General features: G+C 42.3%; 2 protein-coding genes across 2 annotated transcripts; one reads left to right on the forward strand and one right to left on the reverse strand.

Moving 5' to 3' along the window:
* The first annotated feature begins 644 nt into the window (after nucleotides 1-644).
* LOC129670882 (peptidyl-prolyl cis-trans isomerase NIMA-interacting 4-like) lies at nucleotides 645-1770 on the forward strand. The gene is made up of 2 exons (XM_055599496.1): nucleotides 645-799; nucleotides 1596-1770. Exons 1-2 carry the CDS (start codon nucleotides 716-718, stop codon nucleotides 1752-1754), a joined length of 243 nt encoding a protein of 80 aa, XP_055455471.1. The 5' UTR covers nucleotides 645-715; the 3' UTR covers nucleotides 1755-1770.
* A 2311-nt stretch (nucleotides 1771-4081) lies between these two features.
* Nucleotides 4082-7531, reverse strand: Ercc6l (ERCC excision repair 6 like, spindle assembly checkpoint helicase). Its single transcript, XM_055599495.1, has one exon. It carries the CDS (start codon nucleotides 7442-7444, stop codon nucleotides 4091-4093), a length of 3354 nt encoding a protein of 1117 aa, XP_055455470.1. The 5' UTR covers nucleotides 7445-7531; the 3' UTR covers nucleotides 4082-4090.
* Nucleotides 7532-10955: the final 3424 nt, after the last annotated feature.

Genomic DNA, 10955 nt, shown 5'->3' on the forward strand with positions numbered 1-10955 from the left:
AAAGAAAGAAGGTTGTCTATCCAAGCCCTGGTATTTTTTTATTTATATATTTTGTTTGTGTGTGTGTGTGTGCATATCCATGTGTTCCATGCATGCATACCATGAACCATATGTGAAGATCAGATGACAATTTGTGGGAGTTGGTGCTCCCTTTTTTCCATGTTAAATTCTAGAGATCTAACTCAAGTTGTCAGCCTTGGCAATAAGTACCTTTACTTCCTGAGCCAGCTCACTGACACTCTATGGCCCATTTTTGATGTGTTTATAGCTCCTGTGTACCTCTACTCATTGGGAAGCCATTTTGTGGGCAAAGGACTCTTTGTAGCCCAATCTTACCTCAGATTTCAATAGTTAATCCGAAGGATTCCTGTCTCTATAAGGGAGAAACTGGATAGAGTGGGATATTCCTGTAGTCCTGGAACTTGGAAGAAATAGAAAGATCAGGAGTTGAAGGTCATCCTCAGTTAAATATTGAGTTCATGGTCATCTTGGACTATATGAGAACCTTTTTTCAGAAAAACGGGATGCTGGCAGTCACTCTACTGGGCAAACTTATGCAATGTTCAATGACTGAGTTAATGTGTTGTTTTGTAGTTACCATGGATAATTTAGGTGTTACTCCTACACAAAGAATCATTTTCCTCTCCAAGTACTAATTGGACATACTTTTCCATTGCAGGTCAGACACATTCTATGTGAAAAACATGGCAAAATCATGGAAGCCATGGAAAAGTTAAAGTCTGGAATGAGATTCAGTGAAGTGGCCTCACAATATAGTGAAGATAAAGCCAGGCAAGGGGTATGTTACTTTTTAGCATTTGAATGTTCTGTTGTCATGCTAGGAGCATGAGCCCCAGCACTACAAAAAACAAATAAAAGTTTCCTTCACAGAGGAAATACAGCTGGACATAGGGGCACACACCTGTAATCCCATTACTCTGGGAGGCAGAGGCAGGCCTGGTCTACAAAGTGAATCCTGGGCAGCCAAGGCTACACAGAGAAACCCTATCTCAAAATCTAAAACAAAAAGGAAATCCCAAAGGAAGAACTATGTCCTGTCATTAATTTTAGCCATATCTTTGTTTCAAAAAGTAGAAATGTCCAGCTTGTGGGACTAAGGATGTAGTTAAATGGTAGAACATTTGTGTGGAATGTGTGAAGCCCCAGGTTTGATCCTTAGTCCACCAATGTCTAATTTATGAGCAGTTGCATACAAATCATCTGTGTTGAGGGGAAGGAGTATGGAAGGGGAGATGGGAAAGAGAGCATATGCTCAAAGTACATTATATAACTTGTGTGAGACATGTCCTTCAAGAACTAAGCACCAAGGACACAGAGTTACCTATCTCTAAATGTAGGTATGACCAATCTTTCACAGATCACTTTAAAATACAGTGGTATTATGAGTATTCATGCTCCACCCAGTCTTAGACTTCCTCCTCCCGTTTATCCCTCATGAGTCAGCGCCTCCATAGCACAAGTGAATAATTGCAGCCCAGTGAGCCATTGTAGTCATATTGGGAAAACTCTCTAAAGCTACAGTAGAAATGTTCTCTTTTTATCACTTGCTAACATGTATCTTTTGGACTTTTCAGGGTGACTTGGGTTGGATGACCAGAGGGTCCATGGTGGGACCATTTCAAGAAGCAGCATTTGCCTTGCCTGTAAGTGGAATGGAAAAGCCTGTGTTTACGGACCCACCAGTTAAAACAAAATTTGGATATCATATTATTATGGTTGAAGGGAGAAAATAAAATCCTATGAAAGACTGAATAAGTGTTTTATATTTTGTTTTTTCTTTTTAAAAGGTATAAAATAATCCTCATGTTTTGTGAACTGTCAGTGTGGGTTTGTAGGAAAAGATCAGGTGTGTATCAATATGTTCTGCAGTCACTTTGTTATCAATTTTCAATGATGACCTCATGCAAACTTCTTTTAACTTATGTCCCATTTCTCCCAAACTAACATTGACCCCCCAGTGTGTCTCATAAATTAACGCTGAGGAGTCAAATCTTAGAGCGCTGAAAACTTTGGGCATCTAGTAGGTGAATTAGTACATGAAAAGTATAATTCAGGTTAGTTAACTCTGATCTGCAGGACACGTATTGCTTTAATATAGCATATGGTGGCCCAGCAGCCATTCAACACCAACCGACGTTCTCCTTAATGTTAGTTTTATTATTAAGACGTGTGTGTGTGTGTGTGTGTGTGTGTGTGTGTGCGTGCATGTGCACAAGCGTGTATGCGTGTTGGTGAGATCTCTGCAATTTGCTTGCAAAAGATTATCACAGCTGGGCTTGTTGACATTCCCTCACAGGAGGGGCACGGAGGGGCACTGAACCCTTACCCACATATTCACAGCTGCTCTAGTTGTGTGTAGCCTCTGGCTTTCATGGAGAGGCTGGAAAGGATTAGGGGAAGGGGGCTCTATCTTCACAGCCAAGGGGAAGTGATCATCATGCTGGGTGGACTTTCCCAGTGTAACTATTTTTGTTCACCCATGCTTCCAGTAAAAAACCCCTCACCTATGCACTGTAAGCCCAGAAAATCACTGGTTCCCCCAGGGGGAATCGTACTTTGGTTTGCCATTAGGACCTTTGAAAAAGGGATATTGTTTAGTTCTCCCACACTGGGAGAAAATTCTTTTCCACTACCCTGTGAAGACAGTCTTTGTGGAACCAAGGCCTAAAATTAAGTCTCACACTAACTCTGGGTGGTGTCCACACTGTTTTGGTATGGACTCCCACCCCTGCACTGGGTGTCACATGAAATTAAGAAGAGCTTGGGGTTATATAGTTGCTTTTCATTCAGTACAAGGTTAAGTCTTGTTTCATCATAGGTGGGTCACACTGAACCTTTAGATGTTTCAATTCAAATACAAAAAACCCTCCACCACAAAGGTTATGGTAAGGATTAAACAGGCCTGTGTGACATACTCAATATATAGAAAGTAGGCACTTTCTAAACACTAGTTCTTTGGTGACAGCATAAACAATGCCGCACTTGGTTATTTCTGAGAGTAAATAAAAATTTAGTTTTGTTTTTGAGACAGGGTTTCTCTGTGTAGCTTTGGCTGTCCACACCTGGCTTTGAACCGTTATCTAGTCTACAACCCAAAGAGGGGCTGCGATAGCACCAAAACACCAACATAAGTGGGGCATAGTGTTGCACACCTTTACTCCCAACTCCCAAGAGGCAGAGGCAGAGGCAGAGGCAGGTGGATCTCTGTGAGTTCCAGACCAGCCAGGGCTACATAGAGACCTTGTCTAAAAAAAAAAAACCCACAGCATAATTTCTTTAAAGAAAAAGGCAGTCAATGCTCAGTGAGCGAAGAATAACCAGTTGGTAGAGTGACCCCAGGATAGTGTACAAGTGCTAAAGAATGCTAGTTAAAGGTACTATGTGCAGCTAAGCTGCAAGTACAAACACATTGCTGGGGATGTCTTAGAGGTTATTGGAACTAAAGAGATTTTGTATACATCTTGTTTGCATACAGGGATTCCTTCGGGGTCCTAGCAATTGCTTATGTCATCACCAGCCGCAGCCAGCTGCAGTGCTTGATATAAGGAATACATGCCCCGTCCCCAGCTTTCCCCCATCCCTGGTCCAGCTCCTATCTCTTTGTCCTAGGTGCCTCTACCCTGCCCTCATGGCTTACTATCTCTACCCCTTCACCTGGTCCTCACTCCTGTCCCTTCCCACGGTAACCTTTCTTATAGCAGACCTGTTGCACTGCATAATTCCTCAGGCATTGGCCCACCATGGTGCCCTCACCACTGCATCCTCGTTACATCTCCTAACACATCTGCCTATCTCCTTGTGGGAGAAAATGAATGGGAAAGAAAACATTTGAACAAAGCCGCTTTAATTTTCGGATCTGAGCTAACAGACAAGATAGTCTATTTCAGAGTAAAAATAGAACAGTTTCACAAAAACTTTACAACTATCAATTTAAAACAAAAACACTTCCAGAAGTTTGCAAAGTATGTCTAAAGAGAAAAAAATGCAATATTCATGGGAAGAACTTCTGAACAAAACTTACTTTGTATTTCAGTTTCATTTTAAACACAGTAAATGGGCTATAAAGTTCTCAAGAGTTGTTAAGTTGCTTATACAAACTTAAGGTCATGAGCATGACCTCAGGATCTGTACTTTTTATGTCAAGTGCTTTAAGTAAGCAGTTGAGAGCCTCCTGTATCTTCCCACACTCTTTCAACTCTTTCCCAAGAGCTACAAGAGTTGCATAGTCATTAGCAGCCTCCACTGCTGGATCCTGGGGAGGATCAACCGAAGGGTCATTTGACAAAGGTCCAGGGGCACAGGGAGAGCTCTGAGGGGCCAGAGAGCTCTGCAGGGCCAGAGAACAAGGCTCAGACACAGGCAAGCTGCTGGGCTTGTTTTCGGAAGCCAGTGTTTCCCCAGAAGGTTCCTCTTCTGCGCATTCTGAGGCTTCTTCACTGCTGTCTTCTGAAAGACCAGGAGCACTCTCCTCCTCACTGTTATTTTCAAGCCCTTCTTCCATATCTTCCACATCATCTAAAACAACATTGATCAGAGACCTCCTAGAAGCTAGAGATCTCCTAGAATTTAAAGACGTGTTCACATTATCAGATATTTTAGGTGAAAAGAACCTTCCAGATGGGTTGTTGTCATTTTGGGGAGTTGAAGCATCAAATTGTTTCACAGATGAGAATGGAAAGGGAGACAGGCTAAATGAACTTGTGCCGAAAGGACTTTTAAAAGCTTCTTCTTCATCTTCATCATCTGAGAGGATCCTTCTAGCTTTGTTTCTCTTTTTCACACTAATCACTTGTTCTTCCTTACTGAGATTAAGTGCTGACTCTGCCCCGGAGTCAGCTGCAGGACTCTGCAAGCTATTTTCTTTCTCAACATCTTCCAAAAACTTGCTGGAGAGATTCTGTCTCGTGTCTGCAGAGTCTTCCAGGAGAAGATTGAAATCACATGCATACTGTGGTGGTGATCCTAGAGGGTCCTCTTCCAACTCCAACTGCGGCCTCACTTCCGACTGGGCCTCGATCGCCTGAGCACCCTGCAGTGCACTAGGGGATGCTGACAAGTCATCAGATATTTCAACGACGGGTACATCTGAGTCTATGTTTTGATTTCCATTTGCTGTGGGACTGTGCTGACATAAAACCACACTATCCTGTAGATCTAAATTTGGCCCAAGATCAGCCTTGCTGAATTGTCTAGGTAAATCATTAAAGCTTCCCAGGAGGTTCTCTGGCAGGGCCTCTTGCCTAGGCAATGCTTGTAATGCCTCCTGCTCAGCTTCATTTTCAGCTGCAAAATCTTTTGCAGGTCCCGATAAAGAGTCAGTCCAAACTCCTCCTGTACTTCCAGCCCCCTGGGGTGAAGTAGCTACAGTACCAGCATCAAACGTACTTTCGTAGTGGTGCCGAGTACCTTGCAGCAAAGTAACATCACGTGCCTCTGGGGGCTCACTCTCTGCGGACTGATCAGAAATGTTTATAACAGCCATTTGAGAACTGATAGCTTCTACCTGGGTAGGAATAGTCAGAAGAGGGGAAGGTCGAGGCTGGTGGGGCTTATTCAATTCAGGACGTTTCTTCTTCTGTTGTGAAGGAAATTCCTGTGGTTTAAGCCAGGCCTCCTTGCTGCCAGTTCTTTGTCTTTCCATTGTATTTTGAGACTCAGATTCAACGAGGAGTTGAGCTTTCTGAACTCTCTGTTTAATATACTGAGAGTCTTCTAGCAAGGCCAGCTCTTCTTTAACAGACAGATCACGGGTGAACATCAAATCATGGTCTGAGATTCCTGCTATGCCCAGCGAGTGCAGATATGCAATATGTTCATCTAGTCTCTCATCAGATCGCCGCTGAGCGGCATGCAGAGACTGAAGCTGCATCTGGGTTGCAGAGTTATACAGATCCCCGATGGCGAAGAGCTCTCTTAAGTCTTGTTTGGTGAAATACCGGAATGGATTCTTCTTATCACCAGTACTTTGTCTGATTAAGGAGTCCTTGAAAACCTGTTTCCTGTATATCTTTTCTTCTACAGTTCCACAAGTGATGAGCCGATAAACCACAACATTCTCTTTTTGTCCAATTCGATAAACTCTATCCACAGCTTGAGCATCAGTTGCAGGGTTCCAGCTAGGGTCAAAAATGACCACTCTAGTCGCTGCAGTTAAAGTTAGGCCAACACCACCAACTTGAGTGGTAAGTAGAAAAACAGAGTATTCTTTATTTTGCTGGAATAACTTAATTCTTCTTTCTCGTTCTGAAAGATGAGTAATAGTGCCATCAATTCGCAACGTCTTAAAGCACTTATTCTTTAAGAGACGCTCAATGATGTTAAGAATTTGTCTCGACTGAGAGAACACCAGAGTTTGATGTCCTTCATCTTGAAGTCTCTCTAGCAGGGACATTAAGAATATCATTTTTCCGGACTCTTGCATCAGTGTATTGTCCGTTAAGTGATCAATGCTATCCATATCTGAGGCATCTTCTTGCTCATTTTCATCCAGAGCAGAGGATCTGGCAGTTCCTAGATTCAGCAAATTACAAGCTCGTGCAGATAGCAGCCTAGGGTGGTCACAGAGCTTCTTTAAGACACCCAGCTCAGCCAGAGGTGAGCGTGTCTGCACCAACAACTCCTTGATGTGATCCAAAGACACAAACTTTCTATAAATTTCCTCTTGTAAAGGCACAAGACGGATCCAAACAATGAAATCATTTTTCCTGGTGCGGGAAAACATCTCACACATGTCTTCAACACTTGGATTCTTTTTGCTGAGTCTGGCCTCTGGGTTGTCTGCCTTTTTCATCAGCACCTCTTCTTTGGTTCTCCTGAGAAAATAGGGTTTTATGATTTCCATTAAGTTTTCAGCGATCTTAAATCCCAAGGCTTTTTCCCCAGGGGTAGCATCCTTCTCTCTTGCTCTGATAATAGGATTTTCATACTCCATTTTAAAAGTCTTTAATGTTCCTAACAAGGAGCCTTGGCAAGCAAAATCAAATAAGGACCACAGTTCTTGCAAATTATTCTGGACTGGAGTTCCCGTGAGGAGGATGCGATTATTTGCAGGTACAACACGAACACATATTGCTGACTTGGTAGTGGCACTTTTGATCTTATGGGCTTCATCCAAGATGATATAGTCCCATACAAACGCTTGTCCATTAAAGCTTGCAAGTTGCTGACAATTATTGATTAACATTTGGTAGGTAGTGATAATGACGCCATTCCTTCGTTGAACCCGTGTCAGGCTTCTAGTACGTTCCTCCTTGCTGGAGCCATGAAAGGTTTTGACTCTCATTCCTGGAGTCCACTTGGCAAATTCTTTGACCCATGTATTAATGAGATTGGTTGGCATGATCAATAGCACGTGATTCACAAGTGAAGCATCAAACATACCAGACAGGAAAGCAATGATCTGAACAGTCTTTCCCAATCCCATATCATCTGCTAAGATGCCCCCTTTCCTTCCATCCTTATACAGGCTATAGAGAAAGGCGATGCCTTCCTTCTGGTGCTCAAAGAGTTTCTCATACAGCTCTCGATAAAGCAGCAAGCCAGAGTTGCACACATCTGTAAATTCATCACCATCGTCGTCGTCTTCTTCTTCTTCTGCCAACTGCTCCAAAGCTTCCTGCAGTTTTTGGATTCTGCTCAGCACCTTCTTGGTGGGAAAAATGTCCTTTGCCAAATTGAAAAGTTTCAATGCTTCTTCCAGATCTCTATTTTTAGCTGCTTCTTTGGCTTCTTGCACATATCTATTAAAAAAAAAAAGGTAAAAAAAAATATGACCTGGGACTAGGGATGTAACACAAGTAGTAGAATACTTGCTAGGCTCTGGAGTCAATTCCCAAGAAAGGAAACAGACTGAGCATTCAATCTCTGAAAGCTTTAGAGTCCATTTTGGAATCCAGACTATATATAGCTGGGCTTTTTTTTTTTTTAGACGGTCTCAATTGCCCCATGCGGTTCTTCTTAAACTCACTATATAGCCAAGGATGCCCATGAACTATACTCAGGCCTCTACTCCACCTCATAACTGCTAGGAATCGTAGGCATATGCTTTGCCCAATTTTATGTGTGGTGCTAAGGGATTAAACTCAGGGCTTTGTGTATGCTAGGCAAGCACTTTAACAGCTGAGGCTCACCCAGCCCTGTAACTGAGCTGTTTTTCTAATGCCCTCAATTCAGGGTGGCAGAGATTAGCACAGAAAAAAAAAAGTACACACTTGTATTCCAAGCACTTCAGAGGCTGAGACCAAAGGATCAAAAGTTCGAGGCTAGGGCTGGTGAGATGGCTTAATGGGGACAGGGGCTTGCTACAAAGCCTGATGACTGAGTTTGATACCTGAAACCCACATGGTGGAGGGAGAGAACTCACTTCCTTGTGTTGTCCTCTGACCTACAAACAAGCTTTTCAATGTTCATCCATCCACCTATAGCAACACAAATCGATCGATTGATCGATCAATAGACAGACAGATGTGAAAAAGAAAAAGAAAGAAAAAAACCTTTTAAAGTTCTAGGCCAGCCTGAGCTACAGAGTTAAGACCCTATTTCAAAACTAACAAAAATAAATAGTTGGACATGTTAGTGTACGCCTATAATCTCAGCAGGTGGAATGGAGAAACAGAAGAACTAAAAATGTTGTTTTCAGGGCTGGAGAGATGGCTCAGTGGTTAAGAGCACTGTCTGCTCTTCCAAAGGACCTGGGTTCAATTCCCAGCAACCACATGGCAGCTCATAACTGTAACTCCAGTTTCAAGGAATCTGACACCTTCACACTAATGCACATAAAATAAAATTAAATAAATTATTTTTAAAAAAATGTTTTCTTTCTCTGTGTATCCTTGGCTATCCTGGACTTGCTTTGCAGACCAGGCTGGCCCTGAACTCAGTGATCAGCACAACTCTGCCTCCCTGAGTGCTGGGGTTAAAGGTGTGCACTACCATGCCTGGCTGAGGATTAGGAATTTAGGGCCAAACTCAGCTACACAACAAGTTTGACACCAACCCAAATTACGTAAGACTCTATTTCAAAAAAACACAAAAGAAATAAAAATGGCTGAACAATGGTGGTACCTGCCTATAGTCCCAGCATTAGGGAGGCAGAGGCAGGCAGATCTCTGTGAGTTCCAGGCCAGCCTGGTCTACAAAGGGAGTCCAGGACACCCAGGGTTATGACACAAAGAAGCCCTACCTTGTAAACTTAAAAAGAGAGAGAAAAACCCCTCTCTCTTTTTCTCTATGGTTCAGAAGGGTTGAATATAGGGCTTCATGCATGCTGGGCAAGCACTCCATCACTGGGTTATATCACCAGCCCCCAAATCCTCTTTATTTGCGGCAAAGTAAGTCAGATTCAGAAAGGTTAGTAGTACATGGTTTCCTCTCATAGGGAGTGGGAAAAAAAATCAACAAAACAACCTGAAGGTTAAAGAAGAGCTATCTACTGGGGATTGGTAAGTAGATGGGGGAAAGAGAACAGGGAAAGGAAAGGAACAGGAGAGGATATAAGAGTAGGTGAGGCCAGGTATGGTGGCACATGTTTTTAATTTCAGCACATGAGAGGCAAAGGCAGGTGAGTTCCAGGCCAGCCTGGTCTACAAAGGGAATTCCAAGCCATCCTCAGTTACACAGTGAAACAAACAAATAAACAAATTATGTGTGTGTGTGTGTGTATTATTTAAATGTATATATGTGCATGTCACTATATGTATGTATACAATATATACATATATGTATGTATATACATGGTAAACATGATCAATACATAGTATAAACATGCAATAGCTGTGCAGCCCATTAATTTGTGTACTTACTCTGAATTAAAAATGATTAATTTTAAAAAAGATAAATAACATAAAAAGATGTTTCATGTTGGTTATCAGGAAACGTCAAGCCAAAACCACAAAGAGATACAACATTATAACCCTGTAGTGGTACAGGGGGAATGATTAAACAGTTACAAATGTCTTTGAGGGGCTGGAGAGACAGCTTAGCAATAGCAGCTAAGAGCTGCTCTTCCAGAGGACACGGTTCAATTCCTAGCACACACATGGCAGCTCACACCTGTCTGTAACCCCAGTCCCAGGGCTTCTGACACTCTCTCATAGATATACATGCAAGCAAAGCACTAATGAACATAAAAGAAAAATACATTATCTATATATATTTTTAAAGAAACAGTTTCTTTGGAGGGTCATGGAAATGTCCTAAAACTGTCAATACTAAGAGGTGACAATGATTTGAACGTGCCACACTCACAATTACGGTGTTAACTCAAAAATGTCTTTGGTGGACCCATCGTCTACAAAGTCTACAAAGAGTCCACTGCTTAATCTGTTCTTACAAGTCCTCTCTAACATAGCCAGCAACCCGTGAACCCCTCTAATCTTACCGGTCACTTCTTACCTCACACATTTTTGTTTTGGAGACAGAGTATTCCTGTGTAGCCCCGGCTATTCTGGAATTCACTGTGTAGATTAGAGAAGACTGGCCTGGCCTCAGAGATCTGCCTGCTTCTACAACCTAAGCACCGAGATCAAAGGTATGTGCCATCATGTCTGAACCTTCTACCTTATACATTTTTTTTTTACTAAGCTCTTATATCTATTATGCTTCTCTGTGATCTCCAAGTACAGGCTCATACCACCAGCCTCTTCCTAGAACACTCTCCTCTACCACTATGCTAACTTCGCCTCATTCATCCTTTAAAGACTTTCAAAGCAGGTGTGATAGCTCACACCTGTAATTCTAGTGGAGGCAAAAAGATCATGAGCTTAAGATCACTGTCTCAAAAGGCTAAAAAAAATGATTCTCAGGCTGGTTATGTGGTTCAATAGTAGAGCAACTGCCTAAGATTCACAAAGCCTTAGGATCAATCAATCCCCAGCACCAAGATAGATAGATAGATAGATAGATAGATAGATAGATAGATAGATAGATAGATAGAT

Source organism: Psammomys obesus, unplaced genomic scaffold, assembly GCF_907164565.1.
Source record: "Psammomys obesus unplaced genomic scaffold, mPsaObe1.curated_primary_1811, whole genome shotgun sequence".
NCBI lineage: Eukaryota > Metazoa > Chordata > Mammalia > Rodentia > Muridae > Psammomys > Psammomys obesus.